Below are 16,270 nucleotides of genomic sequence, written 5' to 3'. Positions count from 1 at the left end.
TCACCTGTTTCTAAAGTGAGCTGAGCAGCGTTTTAAATTTATCCCACTGGTACATGTTTGGAGTTGCTCAGCCTTTAAAAGGTGTTTTAGGTACTGACTCCTTCATCCCGACAAAACCTAAAGCGGCTTTAGAATATTTGCCCAACACACTGCGTGACCAGCATCTTTTATAACTTTCAGGAGGAGGCAGCAGTTACCACTGGCCCCTTGAATTACAGAGAGAGTGTTGGGGTGAGGAAGGCCTTGGTGTCACCCCCCCCACCTCCCACCCCCATTGTACAGATGGGGACACTGAGGCCCCGCGGGTTAGGAGACTTGCCCAAGGTCACACAACAGGTCTGCAAACCCAGGCTTCCTGATATATTCCCTCCAGAATTTTGCTGTAATGGAAGAATTCTGGAGCTTAGATGTGCATCATTTTGAAAAACAGCAGAGACACACTGTTCCAAGTTTATGTGACAGATGAGTTAGTGGGATGGCCATTTAATTACGAAAAAATTCCTTGTTCTACAGAGAGATTTGCTAAAAGAGCTCATCTGCCTTAGAAACACCTTGGGGTCCAGCCATCCTGAGAGCCAGCTTTTCTTTGATCTCATGACACTCAGCCCTTCTCCCTAATTTACTAAATTTAAATCATCAGCTTGACTTTTTATAAGAAGTGCTAATTCACATCCATTTGCTATACCCCAAAATGAACCTGCGTTTTGACACCAAACAGAACTAAAGTTAAAAAAAAATTAAAGCGAAAGCTTAGCTACTGGAACCAGGTGTATCTTCTTGTGAGAGCTTCGAATCAGAAACAAGATATTCCTCCAGCTGGTATTTAACTCAATTCTAGTCTTTGATTGAGTTTTTTTACTTTGAGAATTTTTTCAGAACGTCACGCCTGTGACACTTGGTAACACCCCAAAGCCTCAACAGCTGAAGTCGCCTCTTTAAATCAAAGCACCGTTGGAACAGGCAGCCAGGGCCCTTCCCTCACCCGCGTTTGGGAAGCCGCAGCTCTGCAGAGCTTCTCTGAGCTCTGCCCCTCTGGCCGCCCTTTCTAACCTGTTTGCTAGAACCCCCCACCCCCACCCCCACCCCCCGTAAGGCGTCTATTGATGTACGTGTCCCAGCCCGGCAGGCTGATGGAGTTCAGCCCGCGTTTATCCCTGGAGGGCTGTGACGCTCCATCACAAGTGTCAGCAGGTGTGTCACCTGCAGCTAAGTCCGTCAGGAAAACAGAACGGCTCGAGGATAAAGTTAACTTCACACAGCATCAGCGGTTCGTCTTCCCTCCTGTCCAGAGTCTCTCGTGAGTAAATGTTCTGGTTCAGTGACTTGAAGAGACGGCCGTGCTCTGAGTGTAGAGGTGGCCAAGAGTGGGTGCTAAGTGGACGCGCAGGAAGGCAGCCTGGAGGGCCTCCTCGTCTGTGGCCGATCCTCCAGTGGGGCAGAGGGACACTCGGTTTTATTTCTAAATGTTAAGGAAAAAATGCCAACTTCATAGTATTACGGGAAGATCATAGTATGGCGTTTTAATTTCCAATTTTTCGAGTGGCCGTGCAGGTTCGAGGCTACGATGTGAAACAGACCCATGAACGTAAGTCCGACGGGCTTGAGACTTAGCCAAATAACAGAAAAGGCAGGTTCCACATATGAGTGGATGTCATGACATTTGTCTTTGTCTGGCTTACTTCACTTAGTATGATCCTCTCTGGGTCCATCCAGGTTGCTGCAAATGGCAGTATTTCATTCTTTTTACAGAAATAGACTCACAGACATAGAAAACAAACTTATGGTTACCAAAGGGGAAGGGTGGGGGGGGTAAATTAGGAGTTTGGGATTAGCAGATACAAACTTCTATGTATAAAATAGATAAACAACAGCGACCTACTGCACAGCACGGGGAACCATACTCAGTGTCTTGTAATGACCTACAGTGGAAAAGAACACATAAATATATAACTGCATCCCTGTGCGGCACACCTGAACCTAATGCAACATTGTAAATCAACTATACTTCACTTTTTAAAATTAAATTAAAAATTAAAAAGAAAGAAAAGGCAGGGATGAAGACAGAGATGGGAAAGCAAATCAGAAGCAAAGGTCACTATTACGTCATAAAGCACCTGGTCTGAAAGGCACGCGGTGCGCCAGCGACCTCGCGGGGGGCGGGGGGCGGGGTCCCCCAGCTGGAACTGCCTCGGACGCTCGGCTCGAGGAGCAGCCTCTGGTGCGATCAGTCAGAGGACCGGGGGCGTTCTGTTGTGACACAGTAACAGCGCCGACACCGGTACCGTCGGGAAAACAGGTCCACGTCAGTATATTTTCCGTGTCATTCTCTGAGGATCGGCCGCTGCGGCCGCTCTTCTGGGCGGGCCTCTTTCTCGCGTGCATCGGTCCTGCGTTTTAAGTAGGACTGTAAGCGTGCTGTGAAGTGGGGAAGGTGACATTGCTCTAGGATCCAGAGGCCAGGCTGCAGGTGCACCCGGCCATCGGTGCCACCCAGGAGGTGCTGGCGGTGGGAAGGGCTCCCCGGCCGTGCCCGGAGGGGCCAGACTAAGTGCAGATCTGTGGCCCCCTCTGACCTGAAGTTCAGATCTGTGCCTTTGCCCTTCTTGGGGAGTGGTTTGAGGGTTTCCGGTGTGTCATCAGGCACACCTGTGCCACAGAAGTGTCATCCTGCAGTAGGGACCATGGTGTGGAGTGACGTCTAGTGTCACCTGAGCAAGGTCAGGGCACCCACGCCTTCCCGGTGGGGAGTTTGCCCATGGCCCCCTGCCCTGGCCCTGCCAGCCTCTCTGCTCCCAGCTGCCTCTCCCCTCCCCATCCCTTTCCCCGTCCCCACCTGGGGCTTCCTAACACAGAGCTCAGTCATCTGAGACCTGGGGGTCCTCCTCTGAAGAAAGCCTGGGTTTCCAGTGCGTGGTCTCTGTGACCTCCACGGCCCTCAATCGGAGGCCTCTGCACTTAATTTCTGCTTCCTGGCTTTTTGTGGCATACCTGAGGCCACGGGGGAAGTGGCCTGTGGGCCCAGGCAGAGGTTTTCTGTTCTAAGGACGAGCTGCAAAGGGGGGTTCCTCGGGTTGTCCCGAGGTTGGGACGACCTTGCGTTTTGTCCCCAGGGCACAGGCAGGAAGTCGGTGTGGCTTTTGTCCAGGGCGTGACAATGGAAGCCACTGTGCACAACACCAAGGGGTGTCGGTCTCCAGACCACCAGGGGGGCAACTGTGCCAATCTGAAAGGAAGGGGACTTCAGAGAGTGAGACTGGCGTTTTCCACCAAAAGTGGGAGCCGTGGGGTCTCCAGTGGTGGGCAGGTCGCTCACCCAGGGGGCAGGGAGCAGCCTGGTCAGGGGAGGGCAGCGCAGGGGCACCGGGACGAGGGCAAGAGGTCAGGGAGGGTTTCTGTCTTCCTTGGAATACTTTAGTTTTTAAGTAGAGGGTGGATTTAAGTGATTTGCTTACTTGAAAATTAACTTCATAGCCAAAGCCTGTCACCCTGTGACTCACGGCTGCTGCTGACCCCACATCCGCCTGCTTCTGGGAAGAGGAGGCAGGCGAGGCAGGCAGAGCGCGGGGGCAGGGCCGTGGAGGTGAAGCCACGCCGTGTGGATGCTGCTGGTCCAGCCCACATCATGCTCTGTGGCACCCGCACCAGACACTCCCGTTTCTGCAGGGAGGGGTCCCCGTCCCTCGAGAGCCGTGCCTGAGGCTCAGACCCTCACCCCCACCAGGTGCCGCTCTGCCTCCAGGGAGTTCCGATTTCCGTGCAAGTGAGTTAAACGAAGAGGTTTTGGATTTCAGAGCCTTCTGGATCCTGAAGTTATAAGCGAGGGATCCTGACCGTCTGACCATCCTGGACATATTTTGGAGGCCTCAGGACCAGCCTGTCACGTGCCTTGGAGCAAGAGGTCCATCGGACGTGTGACCACTGCAGGGAAGAGACGGACTCTGCCCGGCGGGCTCCGCACATGTCCTCGCTGTGCCCTGCATCCTGCCAGGGGCTTCGGACTCGAGCAGGACGAGCAGAGACTTTGCAGCGTGGCCTGCATCCTTTGTGCAGAAGCCCTAAGACCACTGAGCCACTGGCTTGGAGTGATCACAGCCTGAAAATCTCTGGGTCAGGATGGTTCAGGTGCAGCTCTGCCACGTTAATAGCTTGTAATCCGGGCAGCGCTCCTGGACGTGCTTTGCCTTGGTCTTCCCGTCTGGAGAAGAGAGAACATTAGTACCTCCACGTAACGAGCTCAAGAGAGTGAGACCCTTCCAGCTTTGTAAATCCCCGTTCCGCCGGCTCCTCCGTGGACCACTCCCTGCTCCTGGAGCCTCGGCCCCTTCCAGCCCCGACTGCAGACTCCCACAGACGCCACCATGGCTTTCGTGTTCGCTTCCGTTCACGGTTGCCAAGGTCACTTTCGCATGACCCGCACGTGAGTGTGCCCCGCAGACGCGGCCTCCAGCCGCCTTCCCTACTCTTCCTTCTGTTGAAAATGATGGATTTCTTGGAGGCTCAGCTACACTCCTGCCAGCTCCTGGGCCAGCGGCTGACTATTTCATTTTCGTGGTGTTATTACATTATGTACTTGTCAAGAGAGATTTCATTAAATTCCCATAATGTGGCCATGCTGCAAATTTTCCAAACTGGGGCAGCAATCTGGGGGCTTTCTCATCGGCTGACAATTCAATGAGCTCTTTGTGACTCTGCAGCAAATTCAAATACGTGGCATCGGGGAGGCCTGAGGAAGCATCCCGGGAACAGTCTCCCCCAAACCCCAGGCGTCGGCACTGTCTAGGCACGAGTGGTTTGTTCCTTTGCCGCGTCCACTGAGGTTAAGGATGTGGGCTCCTGAGCCCCACTGCCGGGGTTCAAGTCCAGCTCTGCGTTTAACCACTCTGGAATCTGGACAATGTCCTTGAACTTTCTTTGCCTGAGTTTTCCCATCTGTGAAATGGGGATAATGTTCCTAACACATGATGAGCTTGAAAGACTGAAATACATGGGAAGGGTGTGGAGGGGGCCTGGTGATTGCAGGCCAGTCGTGGAGGGGGTGGCTGGCAACGCCATCCATCACTGGAGACAGGATGTGGGGCCAACAGGAGTCCACCTGTCACCTGGGCCCAAATCTGTAGGGAGACCCCTGGTTCTGCACCTGGGTTCATTCTGGTCGGGGGAGGGGCTGCCGCTCTTCTGTGACCTGGGGTCCTCCCCACCTGGGCCCCGCCTCCCATCTCTCCTCCCAGACCCAGGAGTCTGGCATTACAGCCTGCGGCTCCCCAGTCAACATGCTGTGTGTTTCTCGGGTGAGAGCCTCTCCTCTGGGTCCTGTCCCCACACCTCCCCCACGGCACAGGGGGTCTGACCAGCACCTGCTCATCTCCCAGGACGCCCGAGCATCCCCCGCCGCCTCGGCTCTGCCCCCACCCCTGCCGCCCCCGTCCTGCCCTTCCTCTTGGAAGGAACCGCCCACTCTCTTCTTGGGCCCTGTCCCGTCCCATACTGTACAGGCTTCTGTCCAAGTCACTTGTAAATCCACAGGGAGTGTGTCCGTGTGTGTGTTCGCCTTGTTTACCTGTCTGTTCACAGAGGTGTTCTTCTGCAAGACTCCTCAGTTCCTTGAGGTCAGGGACGTACGTGTCCCTTTGGGATGTATTTGTAGTGACAATGCTCAGTACGTATGAGGGCAAAAAAGTTTGGTGACCAAATAAATGTTTGAGTTCTAAAAAAGAAGCTCAGGGGTGCACTGCCACTGTGCCCAGCGGTCAGGGTGACAGACCACGGCCTCCATGTCATGGGGCATCACGTGGGTCCCCCTGAAAGTGGGGCTGCTTCTTGGCTGCCCTGGGTCTCTCCAGCCAGCCTGCCCAGCATTGCTCAGTCGTGATGCCTTGGGTCCCTGCTGCCACCCACAGGGCAGGGGCGTGGGGAGGGCAGGTGCCGCTCAGTGAGATGGGGGCTGTGCCCAAACCAGGACCTCAAATCTACAGTCAGAGGGGCAGATTAGCCAGCTTCTCAGCTCGCAACAACTTGATCAGATGGATTCGAGAAAGTGAGACACAAAAAATAAGCTTGATCGGGTAGTTGCATGTGGAATCCTGCAGGGACAAAGAGAAGACGCACACACTGGTCGTAGCCTGTGTCACCAAGCCAGTCCCAGGGAGCGCGGGGAAGGCCGGTAATGCGGACTGCGTTTTCTCAAAGTGATCTAATGAAATTAAAAAACAAGGAAACAAGACAGCAGCCCCTCCACTACCCTCTTCTCAAAACCCATATGTTTGAAATGTCTATCTGCCGGTCTGTCTATCATAGGTAAGGAAACACCCTGATAGAAATCAAAATATTTAGAATCAAACTACAGCCGGAAATACTTACCAAAACTTGTGAAATGTAGGTAAAATGATACTTAGATGCAATTATGAAGTCTGAAGTGTATATATTAGAAAAGAAGAATTAAAGTTAATAATCTGCATGTCCATCTTAAGAAATTAGAAAATGACACTAAATCCAAATAAATCAGAAAGATGGAGACAACACGGGCGAGAGCCACAGGGTGGGCATTTGTCTTCAGTTATTTCATCATAAAAAAAGACCTGATAAAACATGGTAAGATGTTACTACCTACATAATATTGATGTCTGTTATGCCATATTCTGAGTGTTTGTTTGCTTGAATTATGTTATTCAAAATTAATTTGTAAAAACTAGAGACCAGTAAAAAAAACATTAACTTCCATTATTTTTTTAAAAAATCAGTGCAGGGTGGGGAGGGTCTAGCTCAGTGGCAGAGCGTGTGCCTACCATGCATGAGGTCCTGGGTTCCGTTTTTTAAATAAATTTAATCTAATTAACCTAAAAAAATCAATGCATACAATTTGAAACCTATGTTTCATCAGCTTTCCAATGGGCTCCTCTGTGAAAAGACATGAGACTTTCTGAGCCTGTCTCAACGCCGGGGCCCACCTCCCCGGGGCGGGCACACAGCCCTCCTGCACCTCCTGTGCCTTCGTGCAGGGAGGGTGGCTTTTGGACTGTGAAGGCCCAGGTCTCCCAGCGTAGGTGAACAGTCGGCCAGACCGTCCCAATGTGCCGCTGAAGTCAGGTGTCTCTGCAAATTCATCGTAAGCATATAGCAACTTGATTTTTGTTCCAACAGGTAAGGGCGTGCCCGCCATTACAGCATTAGGGATGTGACGCTGAAGTGCAAGTTAACCGCTGGTAGCTTTCCTGGCTTCTGGCGCACTCCGGTCAGAGGCTCCACGGCGGGCAGGGCAGGTCTGGACACTGTAACTGAGATAAAACGCAGCGGCCCTGGGGCCCCGGGCTGACAGGCTGCGCGGGCTTCCCCACCTTTGATTTCCAACTTCTGTTTCTCCCAGTCGGGGGTGCCCACTGCTTCACAGGACTTTAGTCCCAAGGGAACACAGCCCCCATTCCTTTGCGTGCGGCTGCGGCCGGGGCACACACGGGCAGGGTGGAGCAGTCCCTGCAGAGCCCTGTGACTAAAGCCTAAAAGTCTAACATATTAACTGTTTGGACTTTGACGGAAAAAGTGAGCTGAACCCCTGCCCTAAGCAGGCATGCTGCTCTTTGGTCAGCTTGCAAATACTGTCATTAATGCAAGCTTACAAAGTGCATTGACAGTAAAGCACTCGTTTGGGGTTTTGTTGGTTTGTTTGTTTGTTTCCTGTTGGGACTCCTCACAAGATTTAATCCTAAACACAAACTCAAGGAATCTGTGGCGAGTAACACTTGAACACCACCATCCCAGGGAGCTGTCATGCGCAGTTAGCCGCAAGGTGACAATAATTCTGCAGCCGGGCCCTGGGAAAGGAAGCCTTCAAATGTTCGAACCTGAAAGTGCCTGCCAGCTGGCCGCTATGGGGGCATTTTTTTAAACTTAAAATCATTCTATGAGGTTTTTGGGACAAAATATCACAAAAGCAGCCCTTCAGTGAGAGCGGCTGGAACATGTTTAGAAACCTCTGGTTATGGTGGGCAGTGAGCACAGATGGTTACGGTGGAGGGCGCGCACGGAGTTCCTGATGCAGCTGGTAGGATGCTGCTCCTGTCTGCACACTTGAAGAGCTGCAGGTTTTACCCTTTTCTGAAAGAAAATGAGGAACACCTAGGGCCACAGTGTCCTTCTGCTGGTTGGGCTTGGTCCCACCACTTGTGGGCAGAAACCGAGTCCGACCTGCCTGAGAGCTCCCGGACCGCGACGGAGCCGCGTCCAGTCTAAAGACCTTCACCGACCCCTCTGTCTCTTTGCAGGATTTTCCCCGAGTCCCTCCGCTGGCTCATGGCCACGCAGCAGTTTGAATCTGCAAAGAAGCTGATCCTGCACTTCACGCAGAAGAACCGCATGAACCCCGAGAGTGACATCAAAGGCGTGATGCCAGGTGAGCACGTGTTCCCTTCAACCCCACGGCCTCGCCAGGCCTGGGGGACGCGCCATCTGTCCCGTCCGGACCAGGAGCCAGCCCACAACACACCCATGGTGCTTGCGTTGGCTCTGTTCTGCCTGATGGCCGCCCCAGCTGGCTGTCTAACTTCCCATGATGGTGGTCCTCAGCTAGACCAGGATGTGCTCGAGTCCAAAGCCTGGGGAGGCATGAGCCTGACATGCCCTGCTCTTCAAGGGAACTGGGGGGGCTAAACCCAGCCTGGCACACAGCCTTGCCTGCCTGCCAGGTTTGGTGCCGGCAGTCCTGGCCTAGGGGTGTGGCTGGCCTGGGGGCGGCCGGCCTGGGGGCCACTGGCCTTCACCACCTGTGCCAAGTAGGACATTCAAAGAGCTGCCATTGTCTGCAACTCTCAGGGCCTGTTGCTTGGGCAGGAAAGTTCACATCTAGAGAATTCATGTTTATCAGGAACATCACCACGAGCCAGATCAGGGCAATAACATCACAGGCACGTGGAGGAGGCAGACGAGGGAGAAGTGGACGTGCGATTGTCGGGGGGTGAACGCGGTGAGCAGGAAGGAGCGCCTGGGGAAGGGAATCGGGCACGTGGGAGCTCGCCGGCCGGGAAGGGCTCCTGGAGTCGCCTTTCCCATGCTTCCCAGACGGGCTTTTCATCAGACTCCTGACCCAGGAGATCTGGGTTTGGTGTCAGAAGTTCCTCAGATGCCGCTGTTGCTCGGCTGGGATGCATCCCTGCCCAGGACCCGGGAGACAGGGCCAGCAGGGCCGTGGGGCTCTGCGTCCAGTGGCAGGGTCTTAAATAGGATGACGCTGACACTGGACAACGTCACTTTTCTCAGTGACTTGCAAATATTAACTAATATTTAAACCTGAGCACTTTGCATTATTAATTTATGTTTCTTCCTAGCAGTTCTGTGCAAGAGGTACTGTAATTATCCCCGTTTGCAGGTGGGGAAACTAAGGCACAGAGAGGCTGAGTATCTTGCTGGAGGTCACACCGCTAGTGAGGAGGAGAGCTGGGACTGGAGCCCAGAAGCCCAGCAGAAGTGGCTTCCCTGTGCTGCTTCTGAGAGGCGAGGGAGACAGAGACACTGAGATCCTGTGTCACCTCCGCCAGGCTCTAGGGGCACCGCATGCCTCCCCTCCACTGGGCCCGCCCCTCTCCAGCTCTGTCCTCTCAGCCCCGCTCTCGTGTGGCCAGCTGCCGGGAGACCAGGGCAGCCCGACTCCCCAGGCCTGGCTGGGCCCCCCGGTGATGCCTGTCCGGTGCCTGCATCCGAATAAGGACGACAGGAGCCGAGGGGGTGTGTGGCTGCTCGTCCCCAGGGCTGGCGTTAAGGGCCCGCGTCCAGCACTTCCAGCCCTGACGCACCAGGCTCCAAAGGAGCCCCCGTGGGAGAAATGGACCACGGTCCCCGTCCTCAGGGCGGGCTGGGGCGTCCGCTGCCCTTGATGGTCGTGTTGTCTCCAGGCAGAGGAGTGTCTCAGGCTCAGAGGTGGGGGCTGGGGTCCTGCCCCATCAGTGCACCCCAGGCTTGGACTCATGCTGGAAGAAAATGTGACATTTCCAGAATGTTCCCTGTGCTTTCCTCTTTTAAAGCGGTCTTCAGTTTATCTTTGGCTGCTTCCCCGAGGAGTTTGCAGCTGAATCGCTGCAGGTCTTCCACAGCTCCCACGCATCACTCCCAGTGTCCTTCCTACAAGCAGTGTCCTCCTCCTCCCTCCCCCTTTCCTCTGCCCCACGTCTTGCCTTTCTTTGGTTTTAGTTTCCATAACTGAAGTGTCTCCAGTTCCACCAGGAACACACTAGCAGTGTCTTGAGTACAAAAGCAAAGCCAATCATCGTGCGCCCATCCAAGCGAACGCAGCCACCCTGTGGGGTGTCTCTCTGCATCTCGGAGGCCAGGCCCCTCCCTGCGCTGTCCTTGGGAAGCATGGATCTCTGAACTATGGGGAGGTCGTGACTCCTTCCTGGGCCTGCGGGGACGCCGTCCCCTCTGGGTGGGTGGTGAGAGGTCAGGGCGGTCTCGGTGGGCCGGGGCGCGGGGCCAGGACGGCCGCTGCCCACTGCAGGCCAGGCGGCCTTCACGACTTCTTCCATCGGTCCTCATAACAGCGCTCGGAGGAGGGGGCACCGCCACTTACCAGAGGAGAAATGGAGGGACAGAGCAAGGAGCCTCAGCAGGCGGGTGAAAGCTGGGATTCCGGTCTCCCAGACCCCTCGCTGCCCCCAGCGCAGGACAGCAGTCACCTGCCCGGGCCAAGCCGGACCTCCGGGTGCACATCACGGGAGCAGCTGAAATGCACGGGAGCAGGCCGGTTGGGGACGCGGGTGGCGTCAGAGGGGCCTGAAATCAAAGAGGCTCGGCCAGGTTTTGGTCTCGGAATTTCTCTTCTGGCTCTAAGTCAGGAGGGCGGAGAGCAGGGAAGAGGCCCGGGGAGAGAAGTGCTTTCAGCAGTTGCTTCCTCGGTGCTCAGAGTCTGGTCTAGTCCCGCTGGCCCGTTCACCCTATTATTGCTACACGTGAGGACCTTAAAAAGCCCCTGAGATTTCTGTCCGATGGCTGGAGAGATGGAAGGGCGTCTGGCATTCACTTCCTCAGGATCTCGGAGGTCACGTAGTGTTTCCTGGGCTCAGCGCTATGAGTGTCACCCTAGAAGCACAGGCCTGGTGCCGAGAAGCTCTGTGATGTTGTTTGTCGGCTGGCGATGTGTGTCACAGACACAACACACCAACGGCCCCAGGGCAGTCAGTGTAACTCCACCTAGAATAATGCAGCTACCTCTACAGATGACAGGCAATTTGGGCTCCGGAGTTTAGCCTTTAAAACACCCGCAGGTCATGATTACAATTGTTGCAGCTTCTTAACAACGTCTGCTTCATGTATTAAAATGTATCAGGAGTAAAGTTTGGGCCACATTACAAAAAAAAAAAAAAGAAAATGTTAAACTTGTATAAACGTGCTAATGGACATTTAATTTCTCTTCTTGGAAGATTTCCACGGTGGGCAAGTGTGGCTATGCGTAGATTCCCGACTAGTTTTATGGCAGTGAAGATACTCAGATCATTAGATCAACATTATCTGTGAACCACAATGTTTCTATGTGCTTTAAAACGTTTTTGGTGTTTTAGTCGTGGGGACAGTATGTCTATAAATCAAACTTGCAAATTTTTGCAGAGAAGATGATAGAGGTCAGGCAGTCCTGGGCTGAGAGGGTCAGTGGGTGGACAGCCAGAATGCCAGCTGCTCCAGCTGGGACCCTCCGGAGCGAGAACACGGTCGGTCTTGCTCAGCCCCATTCGCTCCAGCACACACGTCTGTGCACACACATACATACGTGTTCATCGCTTCTCTTCCTAAGACGCGGGCATGGCAGGGACAGGCGCAGAGGAAGCAGCCCCAGCCTGTGCTGCCCCGAGCGTGGGGACCACAAGCAGCAGGTGTGTCTCCCATCCCCCAGCAGAGGGTGAAGCACACGGATTAGGCTCCATGCAGAAGAGAACCTCTGCCTGCTCCGCGCCCTCCCTCCGCCTCCGCAGGCCTTCCCAGGCCGAGTGCACACAGTCCCCGGGGCTGGGGGTCTGTGTGCGTCTCGCTGGCTCCTGAGAAAGGCGCTGTGGTGGGAAGAAGTCCCGCTGGGGCCCTGGCCCCTGCGGGCCCCCAGGGGGCATTTAAGCTGCAAAGTCTCCGTGAGCACATTTCCATCCTGAGATCCAGGCCCCGCGCCTGACCTAAATCGAGACAAACCTCTCCTTCTCCTGATGCCGGAACTCACGCACTGGGCTGTCTGGGGCTGCTCGAGCATCGCTCACGGGTCCCCTTTCTCTGCAGAGCTGGAGAAGGAGCTTTCCCGGAGGCCCAAGAAGGTCTGCATCGTGAAGGTGGTGGGGACTCGGAACCTGTGGAAGAACATCGTGGTCCTGTGTGTGAACTCGTGAGTCACAGGGACCCACAGGGAGGCCAAGCAGGGCAGAGAGGGGGAGGCCTGCCCAGGGCTCCACTTTTTGCCACGGGGCCCGGGTGAGTCTGGGGAGCCCCGTCAGAGCTTCCGGACAGATGTCGGAAGGGCTGCAAGTGTGGAAGGTGGGGAGCCCCCAGCTCGGGGCAGCTGGCGCCCAGCCACCCCCACCGCCCAGCGGGCTGGGCATCCCACCATCCGCGCTGCGCGGGCCCCTTAGCACAGGGCGGCAGCGAGCAGGCTCACGTCCACGGAAACCCGCGAGCGGGGCCGTCCCACCTCGCGCCTTCCGTGGACGTGCCTTCCCCCCAGGCTGGCACGGAGGGCCCCGCTGCTCCGACACTCACACCTCCACTCGGCGCCGGCGGAGGCGGGTGAGCGCGCAGCCCCTCCCGAGCCTGCCCCGCACACGGCCCGCTGTGTCCCCGCAGGCTGACCGGCTACGGCATCCACCACTGCTTCGCCCGCAGCATGCTGGGCCACGAGGCCAAGGTGCCCCTGCTCGAGAACTTCTACGCCGACTACTACACGGCGGCCGGCATCGCTCTGGCGTCCTGCCTGGCCATGTGCGTGGTGGTGCGGCTCCTGGGGCGCCGCGGGGGCCTGCTGCTCTTCATGATCCTCACGGCGCTGGCCTCGCTGCTGCAGCTCGGGCTCCTCAACCGTGAGTGGGCGCGGGGGGCGGGGCCCAGGTGGGTGGGGGCGGGGCCGGGGACCAGGGGGCGGGGCCGGGGGCACCGGGGAAGCTTTCGTGACCTCAGCTGTTCTCCCCAGATCAATGGCTGGGCCAGCTGCTTTGGGAAGGACGGGCTTTCATTGGACAGGAGGCCGCAGCCTCGAGGGTGCGGGGGTCTCCCCTCCTCCCCACCTGACCCCGGGGCTCCAACTCGGAGCCTTCCCGGCTGCCCGGGGCTCTCCGGCAGGCGTGGCACTCAGAGTCCTGGTGGACGTGACCCCTGCCCCCTGCCTGGCCACCACACTGTCCCTTTGTGATCCAGCACGTGACCAAGAACATAGGGCTTGTTGCTCCCAGTGAACCCAAGGGGAGATAAATACATTTTGACGCCCTTGCGCTGGGACACTGCTCTTCAGGGCATGTTCCCAAGTTTATCGGTCGCTCTTTGGGCCAGTTTCTCAGTAAACGTTAAAAAATAACCTGAAGAAAAGCTAGAGAATCCGTGCAGCCCGTCCAGCTCTGAGAGGCCAGCTCAGTGCAGCTCCCCGTGAGCAGAAGCCGCTCCCCCGCCACCCCCCACCCCGTGCAGAAGAGCAGCTGAGCCTTGTCCTCCCATGACGGCCCCTGCGACCGGCTCAGACGCTGCAGGGACCAGATGTTTCCAATGGTTCCCCTCCCTTCTGAGCTATCTGATTAGACGCAGGGACCATCCAGTGCCCCACAGATCAGAGCTGCTGAGAAAGCAAAAAGGCTCTAGTGTTTCTGGCTTGCACATGTCACCCGAGGTGGGGAGTCAGTGTCCAGCACAGAAGTAGGAGAAAGAAATCCAGCCTCGTGCAGACTGGATCCTAGACTGGCCAGTGTCAGACGCGGGAGCAGTGTTCTGACTTCAGCAGGTTCCTCTGCACCCTGCATCTTGCCAGGGGGCTGGTCTTCTTTTTAGCTGTGATGACGTGGGGCCTCTCCCCGGGTAGGACCGCCCTAGCTGCCCATAGGGGAGACTTCCAGGCATGGCTCACACAAGTTGGGTGGACGCGCAGGGGAGCAGCACCCCTGGAGCTCCCAGCCGCCCTCTTAGTGGCCGAGCAAGGATGCCCAGGAGACCAGGTGTGTGGTCCATGTGGATGGCACAGTGATGCTGTGTGCTGGCTCTGCCCATGGCGGTTGGTGCCCCCAGAGCACAGACCGGCAATGACTTGCATAAATTTGAACACAGTTAAATTCACCCTTTGGCTTGAGGGCAGGCTCCTTGCCCCAGCCCTTCCTTCTGAACAGAAGGAGCTCTGTTTGGTCAAAGGGCAACCCTGATGCCCTGGGCCCTCCTCCATGTCTTCCCACATCCCTCCAGCTCTCTGACCCCTGGTGGCTTCAGCCATGCTGCCCATTGGGCCTGGCCGGCTGGCAGTGGGGCCACTCCAAACCTGGATGGGGTTCCAGTCCCATGGCAACACATGGTCATAACTTACGTCCTGACGTGCTTTCTCTCTCCCCTCCTCCCACCTGTGTCCCCATCCGCCATCGTTTCTGCGGCCCAGTGATTGGAAAGTACAGCCAGCACCCAGACTCAGGTGAGCCCCGAGTGCACAAGTCGGGCACTGTCATCTTTTTATTGCACCCAATGGACATTTCCATAGAGACTCACAGACCTGTGGTTTCCCTCTCCTCTCTCTCCCCCATCTTGCACCCCAAGAGTTGCAGCTGAAGTTGGCCGTAGGTTGGACATGACACGCATCCATTTGTCCTCTCTGCCCCTCTTGCCTCTCCAAAGCCCGCTCGCCCCCGTCCAAGCCCAGCCTGCACGCTGCGCTTGTCCCTCCCCTGGCACCAGCGGTCAGCAGCCCAGCGGCACCTGCGCTGGGACACAGGGTCTCAGGGACAGCCCCAGGCCAGATCACAAAGCCCTGGGAAGGCGGGAGGCCGGGCTGACCGCGCTGCCAGGGGACGCAGCCGCCCCTGCTTGTGCATCACGCAAGCTCGCTGCTCTCGGCCGCAGGTCCGGCACAGCGCTCCCCGCACGTGACGCTGCTGCTCGCGCGTGCCTGGCCCGATCCCAGCCTAGGCTGTCAGGGCCTCCGTGGTGAGAGCCAGGGCTCCTGGTGCAGCCTTGCAGGGTCCTGAGCTGCACCCCAGGTGTACGACACCCCGACAGCTTGCCCTGCTCTGCCTCGTGTCCCTGGGTGTGAGGTCAGACCTGGTGCCACCTGTCAGATGCTTGAGTCGGTCGAGCACTTTCCCTCCAGCCCCATCAGTCTTTCCCTTTGGAGTATCTGAGTTTTCCTTCTCCTCAGTCAAGCCTGAGATACCCTGGCCCATGGATTGGACTGGTCAGGCCAGAGGCCGGGATGGTCAGCCTCTCTGGAGCCACAGTCCTTTCTGCAGAGCTGACTCGGGAGGCTGGAGGGGAGGGCGTTGCTGTCATGTTGGGGAGCTCTCTCTCCCTCCCTGGTGGCTGCTCTAGGCCTGCAGCTTTCTGGCAGAGTCAGCCTGAGCCCGGAGTCCTAGACCCACAGGGACTCCCAGAAGCCCGACACAGGCTCCTGCCAAGAGGGCTCTGACCTCCCGCACCTGGACGTGCTGCCGCGTCGCCAGAGGGAAGTGAGCACCTGGTCTGCACCTTGAACCGGGCAGAGGGGAGGAGGGGAGACCCTTCGTTGGGCCCCAGGCTGCCCTCCTCCCTCCTCCCCACTCCCACCGCCCAGCATCCTCCCTCCCCTCCGCCCCCTCACCCCCTCTGGTTCTCCCCCAGGCATGAGTGACAGTGTCAAGGACAAGTTCTCCATCACTTTCTCCATCGTGGGCATGTTCGCCTCCCACGCGGTGGGAAGCCTCAGCGTGTTCTTTTGTGCAGAGATCACCCCCACGGTAATAAGGTATGTGGCGGAGCTGTCCTCGGAGGACACAGTAGGGATGTGGGGCGGACTGCCATGTAGCAGGGCTCCCGGTGAGTGAACCACCAGGGTCTGACCCACACTGGCCTCTTGACAAGGTGTGGCCATGCTGGGCATGTCAGCTTCCAGCCGGGGGTTCCTCCCTGACCACCAAGGTGACCGAGAGTCAGGTGAGAGCTGGGCCCTGGGTCTGTCCAGGCGGCTGGAGGAGCGGGGAGCAGGGACCTCTGGTGGCACAAGGAACACAGCAGGGCCTGGAAGAGGAGGGAGGTCAGGAAGTCACTTGACTTATGTGTGTGCTTCGGTCGAAATCAAATGTTGTCCACTTTCGCAGGAGAA

The 16,270-nt window shown here is 56.8% G+C and overlaps 1 protein-coding gene across 2 annotated transcripts in view; it reads left to right on the top strand.

The window, feature by feature from the left end:
* The window catches only part of SLC22A23 (solute carrier family 22 member 23), a 128,364-nt gene that overhangs the window by 98,714 nt on the left and 13,380 nt on the right, over positions 1-16,270 (top strand). The window contains exons 5-10 of one of the 2 annotated variants that reach the window (XM_064476143.1): positions 8,256-8,383; positions 12,241-12,343; positions 12,799-13,031; positions 14,579-14,611; positions 14,734-14,757; positions 15,790-15,913. In XM_064476143.1, the coding sequence (XP_064332213.1) occupies positions 8,256-8,383; positions 12,241-12,343; positions 12,799-13,031; positions 14,579-14,611; positions 14,734-14,757; positions 15,790-15,913 (645 nt within the window). The remainder of the gene's footprint in view (positions 1-8,255; positions 8,384-12,240; positions 12,344-12,798; positions 13,032-14,578; positions 14,612-14,733; positions 14,758-15,789; positions 15,914-16,270) is intronic. The other variant, XM_031435269.2, reaches the window with a different exon arrangement.

Source organism: Camelus dromedarius, chromosome 19 (assembly GCF_036321535.1).
Source record: "Camelus dromedarius isolate mCamDro1 chromosome 19, mCamDro1.pat, whole genome shotgun sequence".
NCBI classification, from domain to species: domain Eukaryota; kingdom Metazoa; phylum Chordata; class Mammalia; order Artiodactyla; family Camelidae; genus Camelus; species Camelus dromedarius.
Note: the sequence above shows the minus strand (reverse complement) of the source record. Positions and strands in the feature narration are given on the sequence as shown.